Here is a 25,466-nt window from a genome sequence, read left to right as displayed (position 1 = left end):
TGTTTACAGATGTTTGCAGATATTTGAGAAGCATTAAGAGATACAGAATTGTGTCGTTTTTGTCTTATATCACAGCAAACAACATGTTTTTCCATCTATTTAATGACACAAGCAGCTTATCAGCCTTTTAACTCTGGGTTAATGCGAGAGAAAAACAAACTCCATGTTACTGAGATCTCAGAAAGTCGTAATGGTTTATAAAAGAGTTTCTGAGACACCGTGAGCGTGCAGCAGCAGGAACCTCGCGGTGCTGCTTTTGTCTGCTAGCAGAGAGATCAGCTATACCGGGGGGGAGTTGTTGATTCTTTTATTTTTTTTTAGGATTCAAGCTGAGCTAAATCCTTATTTTGATGCTTTTTGGATTTTTGGATGCTTTTGAAGAAAGTAATATTGTTTAACAAAAGAGTAAATATCTCAAACAAGGCATCTGCGAAATCTCAGGGTAGACCCTGGTGAAAATCGGCACACACATGCCACACGCCAGACAGCGTTAGCGGTTTTTGTTAAGACGGCGGTGGTGGAGCTGTATGAAAACACAGACAATCACATTTCAAGCGGTGCTCTGCAGGTGCAGGATGTATTTCGGGAAGATTGCGGCTCGGTTAATTCGTCTCTGGCGGAGCCGGGCTCACCGTGCCGCCGTCTATTCAGCACAGGAGGTGGAGTCTGGCAGAGATTTCTCCTGATCCACATGGAGAAATTCTTTGGTGGGAAGACGAGCAGAGATGCGGTTTAGAGGCGAGTGCCGTGGGCGAGGCAGATCCGGGACAAAGACTAGCTCCAGGCTTCCATATGCAGCTCTGTCCACTATCAATATTCAGATTTGTGGCAGTGATATTTGGTCTATTATGAAAGAGCACGGCGGGGGGAAGGGGGGGGGGTAAAATGCCACTCTCCATATTAATTTCAGTGGTTTGTGAAACTGGAGTAAACTCTGGTGGCATTTCACAGGCTGGGAGAATTTCCAGTCCAGGCGAGAGTCCAGCTCTGAGCTCAGGAATGAGGATCTGAAACTCTGTGTGCGGGGGAGAAGAAGGACAGCGTTTATTAAACACCACCGTGCCGACGAACTCTGGCTCCTGATTGGTCGTAATTGGTCTAATATGTGCTCTAATATGCTATTGTTTCCATAGTAACCATTCATTCCTACAGATTGTGGTGGAAAAAGGGGAGAAAACATATAGGAAAATAATCAACATCTGGGCTGCTTCATCAGGCCACTCTGCATTAATTTATTTATTTGCTTAAGTTCCATTTATTTATTTATTTATTTATTTACTTACTTACTTAATTTCCATTTATTTATTTGTTTCCATTTATTTATTTATATATTTGCTTCATTCATTCATTCATTCATTCATTCATTCATTCATCTATTTGCTTATTTCTGTAATTTCCATTAGTTTTTTTTATCTATATTTGCTTAATTTTATTTATTTATTTATTTATTTATTTATTTATTTATTTATTTATTTATTATAACTTATTTCTTTCCTTTCCTGGGCTGCATTATACGCCCTCGTCCTGTCAGCTCCATGTCTAAATGAAGAATGTTCAGATCTTTAGAGTTGAATATTATTATTGTAAATCCCAGCAGCAGCAGGAGCAGGAGCGAGAGTAGGAGTAGGAGCAGCAGCAGTAGGAACAGGGGCAGAAACAGGGGCATGGGCAGGAGCAGGAGCAGGGGCAGCAGTAGGAGCAGGGGCAGGGGCAGGAGCAGAAGCAGGAGCAAGAACAGCAGCAGCAAGAGCAGGAGCAGCAGCAGCAGGAGCAGTGGCAGGGGCAGCAGGAGCAGGAGAAGCAGCAGGAGCAAGGGCAGGAGCAGCAGGAGTGTCAGCAGGAGCAGGAGCAGCAGTAGGAGCAGGAGCAGGGGCAGCAGCAGCAGGATCAGGAGCGGCAGCAGGAGCAGGGGCAGCAGTAGGAGCAGGAGCAGAAGTAGGAGCAGGAGCAGGGGCAGCAGTAGGAGCAGGAGCAGGGGCAGCAGTAGGAGCAGGGGCAGCAGTAGGAGCAGGAGCAGGGGCAGCAGCAGGAGCAGCAGTAGGAGCAGGAGCAGAAGTAGGAGCAGGGGAAGCAGTAGGAGCAGGGGCAGCAGTAGGAGCAGGAGCAGAAGTAGGAGCAGGAGCAGGGGCAGCAGTAGGAGCAGGAGCAGGGGCAGCAGTAGGCGCAGGGACAGGAGCAGGAGCAGCAGCAGCAGGGGCAGGAACGGCAACAGGAGCAGGGGCAGGAGCAGGAGCAGCAGCAGGAGCAGCAGTAGGAGCAGGAGCAGAAGTAGGAGCATGAGCAGCAGCAGTAGGAGCAGGGGCAGGAGCAGCAGCAGCAGGGGCAGGAGTGGCAGTGGCAGCAGGAGCAGCAGCAGCAGGGGCAGGAGCAGCAGCAGGGGCAAGAGCAGCAGCAGGAGGAGCAGGAGCGGCAGCAGGAGCAGCAGTAGGAGCAGGAGCAGAAGTAGGAGCATGACCAGCAGCAGTAGGAGCAGAAGCAGGGGCAGCAGTAGGAGCAGGAGCAGCAGGGGCAGGGGCAGGAGTGGCAGTGGCAGCAGGAGCAGCAGCAGCAGGGGCAGGAGCAGCAGCAGGGGCAAGAGCAGCAGCAGGAGGAGCAGGAGCGGCAGCAGGAGGAGCAGGAGCGGCAGCAGCAGGAGCAGCAGGCTTGTGGCTGAAACTTTTATTAGATTTATTTTATGGTCCCAGTTTAGGGAGTGAATTTATACTGGTCTCTGTGTCTCCATGGTGATGTGATGGTTTTATCAGCTCCACCCTCGTCTGGTCTCGACACATCAAACTCTTCATGATCACACATTCAGGACGGCAACACAGAGTCCAATTCTAGCTGCTTGATATGTCCAGTTTGAGTTTTCTGCCCCTCCTGTGCTGTGGAGGATGAATCACTGCCTTTCCTCTGAATCTCACACACCCTGAGGTTCAAACTGCCCCAAGCTCGGGGTCAGAATGAGGACTGAAACCTCACTGCTGTCAGGATGGACGCTTCTGCTGGACTTTACTCCACAAACCAGCAGGAGGCTTCAGGGGCTCTCAGAAACTGGAGCAACTCCGAGCCACACAGCACAATGCTGACAACACACAACACTGACAACACACACAACACTGACAACACACGACATTGACAACACACAACACTGACAACACACAACACTGACAACACACACAACACTGACAACACACAACACTGACAACACACAACACTGACAACACACACAACACTGACAACACACAACATTGACAACACACAACACTGACAACACACAACACTGACAACACACACAACACTGACAACACACAACACTGACAACACACACAACACTGACAACACACAACATTGACAACACACAACACTGACAACACACACAACACTGACAACACACAACACTGACAACACACACAACACTGACAACACACACAACACTGACAACACACAACATTGACAACACACAACACTGACAACACACACAACACTGACAACACACAACATTGACAACACACAACACTGACAACACACAACACTGACAACACACACAACACTGACAACACACAACACTGACAACACACAACATTGACAACACACAACACTGACAACACACAACATTGACAACACACAACACTGACAACACACAACACTGACAACACACAACACTGACAACACACAACACTGACAACACACACAACGCTGACAACACACACAACACTGACAACACACACAACACTGACAACACACAACATTGACAACACAACACTGACAACACACAACGCTGACAACACACACAACACTGACAACACACACAACACTGACAACACACAACACTGACAACACACACAACACTGACAACACACACAACACTGACCACACACAACACACACAACACTGACAACACACAACACAACACTGAGCACACACAACACAACACTGACAACACACACAACGCTGACAACACACACAACACTGACAACACACACAACACTGACCACACACAACACACACAACACTGACAACACACAACACAACACTGAGCACACACAACACAACACTGACAACACACACAACGCTGACAACACACACAACACTGACAACACACACAACACTGACAACACACAACACTGACAACACACACAACACTGACAACACACAACACTGACAACACACACAACACTGACCACACACAACACACACAACACTGACAACACACAACACAACACTGACAACACACAACACTGACAACACACACAACACTGACAACACACACAACACTGACCACACACAACACACACAACACTGACAACACACAACACAACACTGAGCACACACAACACAACACTGACAACACACAACACAACACTGAACACACACAACACAACACTGACAACACACACATCACTGACAACACACAACACACACAACACTGACAACACAACACTGACAAAACAACACAACACTGAACACACACAGCACTGACAACACACAACACTGAACACACACAACACAACACTGACAACACAACACAACACTGAACACACACAGCACTGACAACACACAACACTGAACACACACAACACAACACTGACAACACAACACAACACTGACAACACACACAACACTGACAATACACACAACACAGCACTGACAACACACACAACACTGACAACACACAACACACACAACACTGACAACACACAACACAACACTGAACACAAACAACACAACACTGACAACACAACACAACACTGAACACACACAACACACACAACACTGACAACACACAACACTGAACACACACAACACACACAACACTGACAATACACACAACACTGACCACACACAACACACACAACACTGACAATACACACAACACTGACCACACACAACACAACACTGACAACACACACAGCACTGACCACACACAACACACACAGCACTGACAACATACAACACTGACAACACACAAAACACAACACTGACAACACACACAGCACTGACAACATACAACACAACACTGACAACATACAACACAACACTGACAACACACAACACTGACAACACACAACACAACACAACACTGACAACACACAACACAACACTGACAACACACAACACAACACTGACAACACACAAGACACACAACACTGACAACACACAACACAACACTGACAACACACATCACACACAACACTGACAACATACAACACAACACTGACAACACACATCACACACAACACTGAGAACACAGAACACACACAACACAACACTGACAACACACACAACACTGACAACACACACAACACTGACAACACACATCACACACAACACTGACAACACACATCACACACAACACTGACAACACAGAACACACACAACACAACACTGACAACACACAACACAACACAACACAACACTGACAACACACAACACAACACAACACAACACAACACTGACAACACACAACACAACACAACACAACACTGACAACACACAACACAACACAACACAACACAACACTGACAACACACAACACAACACAACACTGACAACACACACAACACTGACAACACACATCACACACAACACTGACAACACAGAACACACAACACAACAATGACAACACACAACACAACACAACACAACACTGACAACACACAACACAACACAACACAACACAACACAACACTGACATGTGTGTCACTTGATAATTGCTTTGGATTAATAAATTGATGTAAAGTCCTGATCTATCTGAGTCTATCTGAGTGAATCTGACTGATATCGTCTCCTTATTAAACTCTAAGCGGTGCAGCAGGACACACTCTCACATACCTGAGTGTATAAAGAATTTTCCCATCATTCCATATCCTGAGCAGCTGATTGGGCGTGGTGATCCAGTGTGAGTCTGCGTTCTTGGAGTTTCTGAAGATGGTGTCTGGGAGCCAGATCAGTCCCACCATGTTACTGTTCAGAGTCAAGATCTTCATGGTGCTGTTGTATCTGAGCCGACTGTCTGTCCACGTCTGAGCAAAGATGATGTCGATCTGATACTCCTGTAAAACACGGAGACATGCGGTCAGCGCTACACAAGACGGACGCGTACTTATATACCACAATTTGTACAACAACGCTAATGAGCTCCGGATTCAGATTGGTCATTTCCAGATTCATTTCCAATCTCTGATGGTAGTGCGAGTCTTCACAGGGGAAAGAGAAAAAATAGTGTATTCTGAATCCTGAGTGATCCCTGAATGAATCCTGAATAAATCCTTAATTAATACAGAATGAATCAAGAATAAAACCTGAATAAAACATGAGTAAGTCCTAAATGTTCCCAGAATGAATCCTGGATGAATCAAAAATAAATAAGGAATGAGTCCTGAATGAACCTTGAACTAACCCTATATGAATCCTGACTGAATCAAGAATAAAGCCTGAATGAATCCTGAATGAATCCTGAATGAATCAGAATGTCCTGAATAAATCTTATCTAAATCCTGAAAGAATCTAGAATAACCCATAAATGCATCAATAATAAAGCCTAAATGAATCCTGAATGAATCATAAATGAATCAAGACTAAATCTTGACTGAATCCTGAATAAACCCCAGAATCCTGGATGAATCCAGAATAAAGCCTTAATAAATCCTAAATGAACCCTGTATCAACCCTTAATGAATCACAAATGAATCCTGACTAAATCCTGAACAAATCCTCAATTGAACCCTGGAATGAATCCTGAATAAGTCATGGATGATTCAAGAACGAATCCTGACTCAATCTTGACTGAATCCTGAGCGGATCCTGAGTGGCGGTCATCTAAACACTCCACTCTGGCTCTAATGCGTATTGCACGGTGCTTGCAGCAGGTCTGATGATGCACTTATGAAATGCGACGTTATGAAGAAACAGGCCCGAGGCTTTTCATGCCGTGTCTCTGAGGACTGCTGAGTCTAAATAATGCATGTAGCTCGAGACCTGGCCTTCAGCATTCCAGCTGACCCGTAGGCCACGGAGGCTCTCTCTCTCTCTCTGCAGGAAGAGCTTCTTTTCATTTCACTTCAAAGACTGATAAGTTTAATCAGATAGGAGAAGAAAATAAAGTGAAAACAAGGTTTACTGGACGCTCGGCGGCTGGTTAATAAATGTACAGCACTTAAAAATGTGCCTGAAGCTTCCCGGGTCTCGGGCTTCAGCGTCATTCTGAAAGTTGGGGAAAAAAAAATCGATTTCAAGAAAGAATCAGAAAACTGCCGAAATGCTGAATCCAGCTGTGGAGAATAAACAGAATTCAGGGTCAGAAATATAAATAAATATTTACGTAATTAAATGAACAAAAATTATGTATTAAATTCTTTCTACTCAGACTTTTAATATGTTTTAATGACCTGATTATACGATACAGTTAATGTCACAGATGCAATTTTGTGAGATTTATTTAGTCATTATTTATTTAGTCATTATTTATTTAGTTATTAACGTATTTAAAAGGTGTATTACTGCAGTAATGATGCTCTATAAAGCACACGACTTTAGATATATTACATAAAACATAATAATAATAATATTTAAAAAATTACAATCCTACAGAAAAAATATAAATAAAATATATAAATATAAAATGTAAAAAATAATATGAAAAAATGTAATATAAATATAATATAAATTAAATTATATAAATTCAATATAAATTAAATCAAATATCCTGGAACAACAAAAAGAATAATAAGATTTTCTATAGAATAAATAAATTAGAGATTTAAATTAGAGAATATAGAAAAAATAAATAATTGTTTTTTGGCTCAACAATTGAATGAAAATGGACCAAAAATGGCTAAAAATAAAATAAAATAAAATAAAATAAAATAAAATAAAATAAAAAACAGTGCAGTATATCACTGACAGCTGGAGGTTAGAGAAAGTTATTGTTTGACATTATGGTTCATGAAGAGGTGATGTCGTGTTATTACAGTTTATTACTGATGTTTCTGCTGAAGTTGCCACCCAGATGAGGCAGAGATGTTTACGTTTGATATTTTGCTCCATGTGACATTTTGATTCATTTGCAATTTTGCGACTGTACACTAATTAAAATCGATCTGGTTTTATAAACCGTCAGACAACATACATTGTCCATCATAAGCTTATGCCTTGTGTTCATATGTACTGATGAGCTTTATCTACACATCTTATCCCTAATTATCGACAACACACCATTAATCATCATGGAAACGCTTCTAGTGGCTTGAACATTCACGTCCAGTCTAGCAGAGACACAATAATTAGCAGCTAATGAGGAATCTCGTCCTCCTATAGCTGTTTAGTCACATGACCTAAAGTTGTTAGAGACGGAGCTGAGAAAGTTTAGTTACTGTGCAAAAAAAACAACAACGTAAACTAATCAGAGCAGACTAAACAACTCGATCAAAATAAGTGTGTGTGTGTGTGTGTGTGTGTGTGTGAGGGATAAAAACAGCGTCTTTGGACCCATGTGAGGTGAAAGAACTAATGGCCTCATTATTCTTCCTTTTCTTTGAAATGCGCCAAATTCTCTCCATCCATTTCATTCCATTTCACTAAAACCTCCCGTGAGCCTTCACAAAGACGTGACATAAGACGTCTTAAGACTCCTTTTAACTCACCGTCCGTGAGCTGGATTAATGGAACAGAAGCATCTGTAGCATCTTTTCTTTCTAATAACAGAACGGATTTATCGTCTGAGATGAGACTCACGAGACACATGGTGGGAGAAAAAAAAGCGCTAAAAGTACTAACTCTTTAATGCTAACAGGTTTATCCGATATCTCTCGCGGTGCTGATTAACGGCGAGTGTCACACATCCGCCCTGCTTTCTAGCACCTCTGACAGCCGTTTGACCTTTCCGGATCTTTCCACCTCATTTCAATAGTGCTCTCATTTAGCAGGACCGGCGTCAGGCCGTAGCGCTGACCTTTTGTGCTGAAACCCGAGGAGAGATCACGAAAAATAGAACATCACCTCAGGCCCAGCCGGCACGCCGCAGAGGAAAACATGTGCAGTGACATCATTATCATTAGCCGGACTATTACATCTGGGGGAAAAAAATCCGCAATAAAGGCCAGATGGTGATGATATGTGGTTAAAGAGGAAACTATAGGGTGTGTAATGAAAGGAAAGGTCAATGCACAGGACCGCGTCTCATTCCGTCAGCACTGTAAATGAGAATAAACCTCTGTTCGTGACGATGAGACAGTACTGAAATTAGACACATCTGTATCCAGAACAGTGCAGAAAATAAACGGAAAATAATCACTGACGCTCCAGTTATTTATTTTTTATTTCAGGGTAAATCATATTAAAGCTCTGCAGTAAATAAGATACTGAACTGCAGAAGTTTAAAAGCGATTTAAATCAGGCTAGTGCGATAGCAATTAGCGAACATGTCCATTGACAGGACAAAATTGTGTTTGTTTATCAGGGGGAGTTTAAAAGTGATCTTATCTAAAATATTATTTTGTAGCAGTTGACTATAACAGCTTGCGCTGAGCGACTGGCATTTATTTATTTCTTTGTTTATTTGTTTGATTGTTAGATTGTGTAAAGTGTATGGATGTGTGTGCATATGTGTGTCTGTGTCTGTGTCTGTCTGTCTGTGGGCATGTGTGTGTGTGTATGTGTGTGTGTGTTTGTTTGCGTGTATATGTATGTGTGTGTGTGTATGCGTTTGTGTGTTTTGTAAAGTTGTAAGTTTGGGTGTGTGTGTGTGTGTGTTTAAGACACTCCCTTTCACTTCATGCTTTCTGAACCTCAAAGCTGCAAAAGGTCATTTGTGTCTTTAAAAGTTCAGGACAAAAACATCACATGCCAGTGATAAAGAATGGAGAACGGTGTGTAAACTTCAGTACTCTATAAATTTCAGAATTCTGTAAACTTTAGCATTCTTTACACTTTAATATTCTGTAAACTTCACTACTCTATAAACTTCACTACTCTATAAACTTCAGTACTCTATAAACTTCAGAATTCTGTAAACTTCAGAAATCTGTAAACTTCAGTACTCTTTATACTTCAGTAAATTTCAGTACTCTTTACACATTAGTGTTCTGTAAACTTTAGTATTCTGTAAGCTTCAGTACTCTACACTTCAGTACTCTTTACACTTCAGTATTCTGTAAACGTCAGAATTCTATAAACTTCAGTTTGTACAGTTCAGTTTCTGCTCATGCATTCCTGATGAGATTTTATTTAGAAGTGTCGTCTCTGCCTAACAAGGAAGACTTCCTTGCTGGAGATGGACGTCACTGAGCTGCTGACTTCCTGTTCTGACCACCACTTTCTTTCTAATAAAGCGCAGGATTCCACTCCACTCCGCCTCGGGCTGCTTTCTCCATAACGAAGGCCATTTTTTTCATGTAATTACGTGGTGATTACGCCACCTGTCTCATATAGCTGTCTGTATAATTGCAAGCATATTGGCGTTTTTTTTCACGCCGGCTCTGATTTAATCAAAACGCTTAACACGAGTCGTGAGAATCGCGAGGCGTCCTGAGGCGTCGGATATTTCTTTATTTCGGTGACAATTTAAATCCCTAAATGGTCTAAAATGGTCATGATGTGCTTATGAGAGTCACTGGGCCAATTAGAGGACATAAAGGTGGGAAGAGACTTTGCATTTCAGCATCGTTTTTTGAAGACAAATTGGAACAATGACTTTTTTTAGCGTCCACTTCCTGTCTCATTCCTCCACAGATATTAAACACTATTACATTTCAGCAGGATCAGCTCTAAATCATGCAGCACTGGGAGGACGATACGCTGCTACAGCGCTACACGGTATGCTGGTCTGTTCAGCTCAAGTTCCCATCGCTCTACAAAATGACCTGCATACAGATGAGCGATTCCCCGAGCAGAGATCCGAGGAATCTCCGCCTGACAGAGACATCACACCGCTCGGAATACGGAGACAGATCCCTCTGTGATGCGCCGAGCCGAGCCATACCTCTGATATGGAGAGGGAGATGGAGATTCGTCCAGCTCCTTTCTTTTCCCTTAGCTCTAATTAAATTCCAGATGCCATTTATCATTTAGCGGGAATACGGGACCCAAGCTCGGATAAACGGGGAACACAGCAGGCTGTTATTTAAAGCCATGAGAGCGTCGTGTCACGTCTCCAGTGGTTGATTTGCGTACGCGGAAACAACCGTCATGCTAAACGCTTAGCGCAAGAACCCATGAATCTGACTTTAGCCTAGTTTTCGTCCGTTCCTAAGCATTACATAAGACTCTCTCTCACGTCTACGTCAACGTTTAAGAAGAACAAATATCTCACACAATGAACAAGTGAATAAAGAGCAACACACTACGGGGTGTGCAGTTACAGGAAAACAATCCACAGCAGTGTGAAGTGATACACGAAGAAGATTCATTTCCTACAGCAAAAGATAGCAAAGATTCCATTTATTGACAAATCACGGTTATTAATGCATCTATTAAGCAGCCTCGTTTTTCACGCTGTAACCTCTGACACTGGAGACTCCTTCCAGAACAGAACCAGAAAATCTGCCGCCGAGTCCCCTTGAATGAGGCGTCACCATGGTAACCACAACACGTCCTCTAGGACTCCGTCGTCCCCAAGAACAGCGAGGGCGAGTTTTACGAGTCCTGAGTAAACAGATGTAATCATTGAGCAGGGTAAAGTGTTGGAGCTTCACGTGTGTGTGTGTATGTGTGTGTGTGTGTGTGACTGCTCTCAGGAGGAAAACCAGCCTTATTTATATCCCAACAAAACAGTGAAGAAGCCATCTGAGACCACTAAACACACAAAAACACACACAAACATTGACTTTGCAAAAGATACAGCAAACTGTTCCCATGGCAACGGAGACGGAGTCCCAGTGAAGGAGCTGCAGCTTATATTCCTGCTCCGATACACACACGGTTAATTCCCTTATAAAACACTCCACAGCTTTATGGTAAGAGTCGCTATAACAGCTTATAAACGCGCTCATGAGCATGGAATGAACACTGAGAGCTTTGGCTGTAGAAACATTATGATTACAGAAAGAAATGGAGTCTGTCTCTGGAACACCGGGTGTGAGGAGGGAACACACACACACACATAAACACACACACACGCACTCACAGACAGACAGACACATACACACATGCCCATAGAGAGACATGCACACACACTTACACAAACACACACACACATGCATGTACATGGACAGACACACACACCCACCAACAAACAACTGCACAAACCCACCCAATACACACACAAACACTTACAAACACCAGCACAAAACACACACACACACACACACACACCCAAACTTACAACTTCACAAAACACACAAACGCATACACACACACATACATACATATACACGCAAACAAACACACACACACACATGCCCACAGACAGACAGACACACACACACACATATGCACACACATCCATACATACACACATCCATACATACACACGACCACAGACAGAAAGACAGACAGACACACGCATGGATACATGCACACACACACATAAACACAGACACACACACAAACACACGCTCACAGACACACATATGCCTACAGAAAGACAGACAGACACACGCATGGATACATGCACACACACACACAAACACAGACACACACACAAACACACGCTCACAGACACACATATGCCTACAGAAAGACAGACACACACACAAACACACGCTCACAGACACACATATGCCTACAGAAAGACAGACACACACACATGCCCATAGAGGGACATGCACACACACATACACACACACACACACACACACACACAAACACACACAACTGCTCAAACCCACTTAATACACACACAAACACTTACAAACACCAGCACAAAACACACACAGACATACACACACACACAACTTCACAACCCCGCCCCCCACACCCAAACACACAACTTCACAACCCCCCACACACACACAACCAAACACACAACTTCACAACCCCCCACCCCACACACACACACGAACACACAACTTCACAACCCCCCAAACACACACACACTAACTCTCTGTATCAGCAGCTCTGACTGTAACTCAGGTTTATATTAACGCGTCACTCTTATCGTTTCCATAGCAACCGCTGGGTCACAGAGACTGGTGTAGATGTTAGAGTAAGGAGAGGTTTATGGGAGGAGTCTCCAGTGTCAGAGCTCTGTAACAGTCAGAGGTGAAGCTGTAGCACTGATACGAGGATGATGAAGAGCGGCACTGAGACTCCAGAACGCCGGGAATTCCCCGCGGAGAGAAACTTTCTCATTCATGCACTTCCGAAAGACGGAAAAAAAGAAAAAGAGAAAGTGCTTACACTGCACTCCTCCACCCCATCATTTCCTCCCACTCCCAGCATCTCTCACTCGCTCATCTCTCCGTTTATCTCTCTGTCTCTCGCCCACGCAGCCAGCACACGTCCTACTTAGCGCCTTCCTCGTGTTTCCGTGGCGATGCCTCACTTCATCCTCTGTGGTCTGCTGAATCCTGTGAGGTTGTGAGAGTCAGCGGTTCTTCAGCAGAACACTTCAGTGTCCGAGTCGGTCAGTGAAAACACGGTCAGTTTGTCATCACACTTTCATCACCTTTCACTCCTCAGTGTCAGAGAGGCTACATCACACTATACACTACACACACTACACACACACACTATACACTACACACACTACACACACACACTATACACTACACACACTACACACACACACTATACACTACACACACTACACACACACGCACACTATACACTACACACACACACACTATACACTACACACACACACACTATACACTACACACACTACACACACACACTATACACTACACACACTACACACACACACTATACACTACACACACTACACACACACACTATACACTACACACACTACACACACACACACACGCACACTATACACTACACACACACACACTATACACTACACACACACACACTATACACTACACACACTACACACACACACACACGCACACTATACACTACACACACACACACTATACACTACACACACTACACACACACACTATACACTACACACACTACACACACGCACACTATACACTACACACACACACACTATACACTACACACACACACACTATACACTACACACACTACACACACACACACACGCACACTATACACTACACACACACACACTATACACTACACACACTACACACACACACTATACACTACACACACTACACACACACACTATACACTACACACACTACACACACACACTATACACTACACACACTACACACACACACACGCACACTATACACTACACACACACACACACTATACACTACACACACTACACACACGCACACTATACACTACACACACACACTATACACTACACACACTACACACACACACACACTACACACACACACACACACACTACACACACTATACACTACACACACTATACACTACACACACACACACTATACACTACACACACACACTATACACTACACACACTACACACACACACTATACACTACACACACTACACACACACACTATACACTACACACACTACACACACACACTATACACTACACACACTACACACACACACACGCACACTATACACTACACACACACACACTATACACTACACACACACACACTATACACTACACACACTACACACACACACACACGCACACTATACACTACACACACACACACTATACACTACACACACTACACACACACACTATACACTACACACACTACACACACACACTATACACTACACACACTACACACACACACTATACACTACACACACTACACACACACACTATACACTACACACACTACACACACACACACGCACACTATACACTACACACACACACACTATACACTACACACACACACACTATACACTACACACACTACACACACACACACACGCACACTATACACTACACACACACACACTATACACTACACACACTACACACACACACTATACACTACACACACTACACACACACACTATACACTACACACACTACACACACACACTATACACTACACACACTACACACACACACTATACACTACACACACTACACACACACACACGCACACTATACACTACACACACACACACACTATACACTACACACACTACACACACGCACACTATACACTACACACACACGCACACTATACACTACACACACACACTATACACTACACACACTACACACACACACACACTACACACACACACACACACACTACACACACTATACACTACACACACACACACTATGCACTACACACATTACACACACTATACACACACACTATGCACTACACACATTACACACACTATACACTATACACAACATACACACACACACACACTGCACACACACACACTATACACTACACACACACACACACTACACACACTATACACTACACACACTATACACTACACACACACACACTATGCACTACACACATTACACACACTATACACTATACACACACACTATGCACTACACACATTACACACACTATACACTATACACAACATACACACACACACACACTGCACACACACACACACTACACACATACACACACACACACTACACACACACACACACTACACACACACACTACACACACTATACACTACACACACTATACACTACACACACACACTATGCACTACACACATTACACACACTATACACTATACACACACACTATGCACTACACACATTACACACACTATACACTATACACAACATACACACACACACACTGCACACACACACACTATACACTACACACACACAACACACACTATACACTACACACACTATACACAACACACACTACACACACACTAAACACTACACACACTACACACACACACTAAACACTACACACATATACACACACACACACACTACACACACTATACACTACACACAACACACACTACACACACACTAAACACTACACACATACACACACACACACTACACACACACTATACACTACACACACACACACTATACACACACAAACACACACACTACACACACACTATACACTATACACTACACACACTATACACTACACCCACTACACACACACTATACACTACACACACACACACTATACACTACAAACACACACTACACACACACTATACACTACACACACACACTATACACACACAAACACACACACTACACACACACTATACACTATACACACACTATACACTACATACACTACACACACACACACTATACACTACACACACTATACACTACACCCACTACACACACACTATACACTACACACACTGCACACACACACACACACTATACACTACACACACTATTCACGCACACTATACACTACACACACACTATACACACTACCAACACTTAACAGACACACACTATACACTACACACACACACACACACTATTCACAAACACTAAACACACACACACACTACACACACACACTATACACATGACACACTATACATTACACACACACACACACTACACACTAAACACATATACACACTGCACACACACTATACACTACACGCATACAATGTACACACTACACACACACACACTACACACAGAGAGCAGGAGGAAAAAAAGAACAGAGATTAAACACTGAGTCTCTCTATCCTGACGATATTCACAACACTGCTTCACTTCCACTGCTGCTCCGAGGGAAAAAAAAACAGAATAAAAAAGAAATAAAGAGAAAAGGTGATTTAAATTTAATAAAAATGTTAAAAAGAAAGAAAGAAAGAAAGAAAGAAAGAAAGAAAGGGAAGGAAGGAAGGAAGGAAGGAAGGAAGGAAGGAAGGAAGGAAGGAAGGAAAAATACAAGGAAAAGAAAAGAAAAAAAATTTAGTAGAAAGAAAGAAAGAAAGAAAGAAAGAAAGAAAAGTGTTTGTGTGCTTGTTATTTTGTGTGTTTGTTATTTTGTTTGTTTGTTTATTATTTTGTTTGTTTGTTTGTTTGTGTGTGTGTTTGCCCTGTATCAGACAGTGATGTAGCTGTGGTCAGAATCTCGGGGCTGTAGTCTCTCAGTCTATCAGAGAGCAGTTTATCTCCTGGAGCTGACTCAGAGCTGGAGCTGTGGTGTCCAGACGTCTGTGTAACTGCAGACTCAGCGTCCGGTCCTGTCCCAGACGCTCCTCTCCTCCTCTCCTCCTTCTGTCCGGCGCGAGAACCCCAGCAGAGAGGATTGAAGAACCTGCTTCTGGAGGCCAGACACCGCCACTGCTCTCCACTGCTGCAGCTCTGACCTACTTCCTGCTGTTAGTCTCATCTAAACTAATGACTTCCTCAAACTCCTCCAGCACAGGACACGCCCACATTCAGCCTCCAACATCAACCCTCTCACACACACACTCTCACACACTCTCACATACACAACCCTCACACACACACTCTCACACACACAACCCTCACACACACACTCTCACACACACAACCCTCACACACACACTCTCACACACACACTCTCACACACACACTCTCACATACACAACCCTCACACACACACTCTCACACACACAACCCTCACACACACACTCTCACACACACAACCCTCACACACACACTCTCACACACACAACCCTCACACACACACTCTCACACACACAACCCTCACACACACACTCTCACATACACAACCCTCACACACACACTCTCACACACACAACCCTCACACACACACTCTCACACACACACTCTCACACACTCTCACATACACAACCCTCACACACACACTCTCACACACACAACCCTCACACACACACTCTCACACACACAACCCTCACACACACACTCTCACACACACAACCCTCACACACACACTCTCACACACACAACCCTCACACACACACTCTCACACACACAACCCTCACACACACACTCTCACATACACAACCCTCACACACACACTCTCACACACACAACCCTCACACACACACTCTCACACACACACTCTCACACACACTCTCACACACACACTCTCACATACACAACCCTCACACACACACTCTCACATACACAACCCTCACACACACACACTCTCACACACACAACCCTCACACACACACTCTCACACACACACTCTCACATACACAACCCTCACACACACACTCTCACACACACACTCTCACACACACACTCTCACATACACAACCCTCACACACTCACTCTCACACACACACTCTCACACACACACTCTCACACACACAACCCTCACACACACACTCTCACATACACAACCCTCACACACACACTCTCACACACACAACCCTCACACACACACTCTCACACACACACTCTCACATACACAACCCTCACACACACACTCTCACATACACAACCCTCACACACACACTCTCACACACACAACCCTCACACACACACTCTCACACACACACTCTCACATACACAACCCTCACACACACACTCTCACACACACAACCCTCACACACACAACCCTCACACACACACTCTCACACACACACTCTCACACACACAACCCTCACACACACACTCTCACACACAACCCTCACACACACACACTCTCACACACACAACCCTCACACACACACTCTCACACACACTCTCACATACACACTCTCACACACACACTCTCACACACACACTCTCACACACACACTCTCACATACACAACCCTCACACACACACTCTCACACACACACTCTCACACACACACTCTCACACACACAACCCTCACACACACACTCTCACACGCAACCCTCACACACACACACTCTCACACACACAACCCTCACACACACACACTCACACACACTCTCACACACACACTCTCACACACACACTCTCACACACACACTCTCACATACACAACCCTCACACACACACTCTCACACACACACTCTCACACACACACTCTCACACACACAACCCTCACACACACACACTCTCACACACACAACCCTCACACACACACTCTCACACACACAACCCTCACACACACACTCTCACACACACACTCTCACATACACACTCTCACACACACAACCCTCACACACACACACTCTCACACACAACCCTCACACACACACACTCTCACACACACAACCCTCACACACACACTCTCACACACACAACCCTCACACACACACTCTCACACACACACTCTCACATACACACTCTCACACACACAACCCTCACACACACACACTCTCACACACACAACCCTCACACACACACACTCTCACACACACAACCCTCACACACACACTCTCACATACACAACCCTCACACACACACACACACTCTCACACACACAACCCTCACACACACACTCTCACATACACAACCCTCACACACACACTCTCACATACACAACCCTCACACACACAACCCTCACACACACACTCTCACATACACAACCCTCACACACACACTCTCACATACACAACCCTCACACACACACACTCTCACACACACACACTCTCACATACACAACCCTCACACACACACACTCTCACACACACAACCCTCACACACACACTCTCACACACACAACCCTCACACACACACTCTCACATACACAACCCTCACACACACACACTCTCACACACACAACCCTCACACACACACACTCTCACACACACAACCCTCACACACACACTCTCACATACACAACCCTCACACACACACACTCTCACACACACAACCCTCACACACACACTCTCACACACACACTCTCACACACACACTCTCACACACACAACCCTCACACACACACTCTCACACACACTCTCACATACACACTCTCACACACACACTCTCACACACACACTCTCACACACACAACCCTCACACACACACTCTCACACACACACTCTCACACACACACTCTCACACACACAACCCTCACACACACACACTCTCACACACACAACCCTCACACACACAACCCTCACACACACACTCTCACACACACACTCTCACACACACACTCTCACACACACAACCCTCACACACACACTCTCACATACACAACCCTCACACACACACTCTCACATACACAACCCTCACACACACACTCTCACACACACACACTCTCACATACACAACCCTCACACACACACTCTCACATACACAACCCTCACACACACAACCCTCACACACAACCCTCACACACTCACACACACACACCCTCACATACACAACCCTCACACACACAACCCTTACACCCTCACACACACACCCTCACACACACAACCCTCACACACACAACCCTCACACACAACCCTCACACACACACACCCTCACACACTCACACCCTCTCACACACAACCCTTACACACTCACACCCTCACACACACACAATCCTCACACACCCACACACACACCCTCACACACACATAACCCTCACACACAACCCTCACACACACACCCTCACACACACACCCTCACACCCCCTCACCCTCACACACACACACACAACCCTCACAGACACAACCCACACACACAACCCTCACACCCTCACACACACAACCCTCACACACTCACCCTCACACACACACAACCCTTACACACTCACACACACAACCCTCACACACACACCCTCACACACACACACACACACACAACCCTCACACACTCACACAACCCTCACACACACACACACACACACTCTCACATACACAACCCTCACACACACACTCTCACACACACACTCTCACATACACAACCCTCACACACTCTCAGATACACAACCCTCACACACACACTCTCACACACACTCTCACATACACACTCTCACATACACAACCATCACACACACACTCTCACATACACAACCCTCACACACACACTCTCACACACACACTCTCACATACACAACCCTCACACACTCACACACACACTCTCACATACACAACCCTCACACACACACTCTCACACACACAACCCTCACACACACACTCTCACATACACAACCCTCACACACACACTCTCACACACACACTCTCACATACACAACCCTCACACACTCTCACATACACAACCCTCACACACACACTCTCACACACACACTCTCACATACACAACCCTCACACACACACTCTCACACACACAACCCTCACACACACACTCTCACATACACAACCCTCACACACACACACTCTCACACACACACTCTCACATACACAACCCTCACACACTCTCACATACACAACCCTCACACACACACTCTCACACACACACTCTCACATACACAACCCTCACACACACACTCTCACATACACAACCATCACACACACACTCTCACATACACAACCCTCACACACACACTCTCACACACACACTCTCACATACACAACCCTCACACACTCTCACATACACAACCCTCACACACACACTCTCACACACACACTCTCACATACACAACCCTCACACACACACTCACACATACACAACCATCACACACACACTCTCACATACACAACCCTCACACACACACTCTCACACACACACTCTCACATACACAACCCTCACACACTCACACCCTCACACACACATCTACACACACAACCCTCACACACACAACATCTACATACACAACCCTCACACACACACACACAACCCTCACACACGCACACACACACAACATCTACACACACAACCCTCACACACTCACACTCTCACATACACAACCTTCACACACACAACGTCCACACACACAACCCTCACACCCTCACACACACAACATCCACACACACACCCTCATACACACAACATCCACACACACACCCTCACATACACACACACACACATAATTCATTTCCACATACAGTACCAGGTATATTACCCTATTAACCTTGACTCCGCCCACTGATTCACACATTAAAACAGCTGTATTCAGGCGGATGTGCTCGTCTAGACGATGTGAATCCTCAGAAGAACCTGTTACACATTTCTGCCCGTGTTTGTGTAACGAGAAGCGCGGCGCTTCTTGCTGAAACGTGGTTAGCGAGGGTTGTGAAGCAGTGTGTATTAATCACGTGAAGGAGATATCTGATAGGGTTTGTTGGACCGGACAGCCGCTGTGTGCTTAATACGTGTCTAATGATCACTTTGCTGCTCGTAATGCGGATATAATAACTACTTAATTTAGCGTATCATGTTCTGAATCCTCAAAATTAGCCTCAGGAGCTTTTGGAGTGGAGATAAAGTCCGTGTCCAGGCTCAGTCTGATGGAGAAGAAATTGCTTCTGCGCCTAAAGTTCTGCAACAGGTCCGCTTTCACATCTGCACAGTGTTCTGCTCCGATCCAGCAGCAATAAAACCACCAGACACAGCTGACCAGATGTGAGGGAAACCAAAGGAAATCCCTCCTCTCTCTCTCTCTCTCTCTCTCTCTCTCACACACACACACACTGTTCTGAGGGTTCTGAGCGCTCACGCTGGATTAAAAGGAACACGTCGTACTGTTCAGAAGAGCATCGTCTGAAGTATTTAGGTTTTGAAGAAGAAGGTCAGTAGGAGAGGGTTGCCAGGTTTCATTAAATTAAACACAGAACTACCCTCACACACACACACACACACACACCCTCACACACACACACACACACACATATCCTCACACACACACACAACCCTCACACACACACCCTCACACACACACACACTCAAACACACAACATCCACACACACACACCCTCACACACACAACATCCACACACACACACACCCTCACACACACACACACCCTCACAGACACACCCTCACACACACACACACACACACACACACACACCCTCACACACACACACACACAACATCCACACACACACACCCTCACACACACAACATCCACACACACACACACCCTCACACACACACACACCCTCACAGAACTACCCTCACACACACACACACACCCTCACACACACACACACACACCCTCACACACAAACACACACACACCCTCTCACACACACACACACACACACCCTCACACACACACACAACCCTCACACACACACCCTCACACACACACTCAAACACACAACATCCACACACACACACCCTCACACACACAACATCCACACACACACACACCCTCATACACACACACACCCTCACAGACACACCCTCACACACACACACACACACTCACCCTCACACACACACACAACATCCACACACACACACACCCTCATACACACACACACCCTCACAGACACACCCTCTCACACACACACACACACACACACCCTCACACACACACACAACCCTCACACACACACCCTCACACACACACTCAAACACACAACATCCACACACACACACCCTCACACACACAACATCCACACACACACACACCCTCATACACAGACACACCCTCACAGACACACCCTCACACACTCACCCTCACACACACACACACACACACTCACCCTCACACACACACACACACACACACACACCCTCACACACACACACACACACACACCCTCACACACACACACTCACACACACACTCAAACACACAACATCCACACACACACTCACCCTCACACACACACACACACACACACACCCTCACACACACAACATCCACACACACACACACCCTCACACACACACACACACCCTCACAGAACTACCCTCACACACACACCCTCACACACACACACACTCAAACACACAACATCCACACACACACACACCCTCACACACACAACATCCACACACACACACACCCTCACACCCTCACAGACACACCCTCACACACACACACACACACACACAACCCTCACACACACACACATTCAAACACACAACATCCACACACACACCCTCACACACACACACACCCTCACACACACAACATCCACACACACACCCTCACACACACACACACACAACCCTCACACACACACACATCCACACACACACACACACAACATCCACACACACACACCATCCACACACACACCCTCACACACACAACATCCACACACACACAACATCCACACACACACACCCTCACACACACAACATCCACACACACAACCCTCACACACAAACCCTCACTCCCTCAAACACACAACATCCACACACACACACCCTCACACACACAACATCCACACACACACACCCTCACACACACAACATCCACACACACCCTCACACACACAACATCCACACACACACTCTCACACACACAACATCCACACACACACACACACACACACACACACCCTCACACACACCCTCACATACACACACACAAACACACACCCTCACACACACAACATCCACACACACACAACCCTCACACACACACCCTCACACCCCCTCAAACACACAACATCCACACACACACACCCTCACACACACAACATCCACACACACACACCCTCACACACACACACATCCACACACACACACCCTCACACACACACACACCCTCACACACACAAAATCCACACACACACCCTCACACACACAACATCCACACACACACACCCTCACACACACAACATCCACACACACACAACATCCACACACACACACCCTCACACACACACACACACACCCTCACACACACAACATCCACACACACACACCCTCACACACACAACATCCACACACACACAACATCCACACACACACACCCTCACACACACACACACACACACCCTCACACACACACACATCCACACACACACACACCCTCACACACACACACATCCACACACACACAACCCTCACACCCTCACACACACACACACACAACATCCACACACACAACATCCACACACACACACCCTCACACACACAACATCTACACACACACACACCCTCACACACACAACATCCACACACACACACCCTCACACACACACCCTCACACACACACACACACCCTCACACACAACATCCACACACACAACATCTACACACACACACAACATCCACACACACAACATGTACACACACACACACCCTCACACACACACACCCTCACACACACACACCCTCACACATTCAACATCCACACACACACCCTCACACACACAACATCCACACACACAACCCTCACACACTCTCACATACACAACTCTCTGAGCTGCTGATGTTCTACAGACGTCTCTCTGAGCTGCTGATGTTCTACAGAACGTCTCTCTGAGCTGCTGATGTTCTACAGAACGTCTCTCTGAGCTGTTGATGTTCTACAGACATCTCTCTGAGCTGCTGATGTTCTACAGAACGTCTCTCTGAGCTGCTGATGTTCTACAGACGTCTCTCTGAGCTGCTGATGTTCTACAGACGTCTCTCTGAGCTGTTGATGTTCTACAGACATCTCTCTGAGCTGCTGATGTTCTA

General features: G+C 45.4%; 1 protein-coding gene across 1 annotated transcript in view; it reads right to left on the bottom strand.

Moving 5' to 3' along the window:
- The window catches only part of LOC131361925 (gamma-aminobutyric acid receptor subunit gamma-3), a 147,513-nt gene that overhangs the window by 52,564 nt on the left and 69,483 nt on the right, over positions 1–25,466 (bottom strand). The window contains exon 4 of the mRNA XM_058403554.1: positions 5,815–6,035. Within this exon, the coding sequence (XP_058259537.1) occupies positions 5,815–6,035 (221 nt within the window). The remainder of the gene's footprint in view (positions 1–5,814; positions 6,036–25,466) is intronic.

Source organism: Hemibagrus wyckioides, linkage group LG11 (assembly GCF_019097595.1).
Source record: "Hemibagrus wyckioides isolate EC202008001 linkage group LG11, SWU_Hwy_1.0, whole genome shotgun sequence".
Taxonomy (NCBI): domain Eukaryota; kingdom Metazoa; phylum Chordata; class Actinopteri; order Siluriformes; family Bagridae; genus Hemibagrus; species Hemibagrus wyckioides.
Note: the sequence above shows the minus strand (reverse complement) of the source record. Positions and strands in the feature narration are given on the sequence as shown.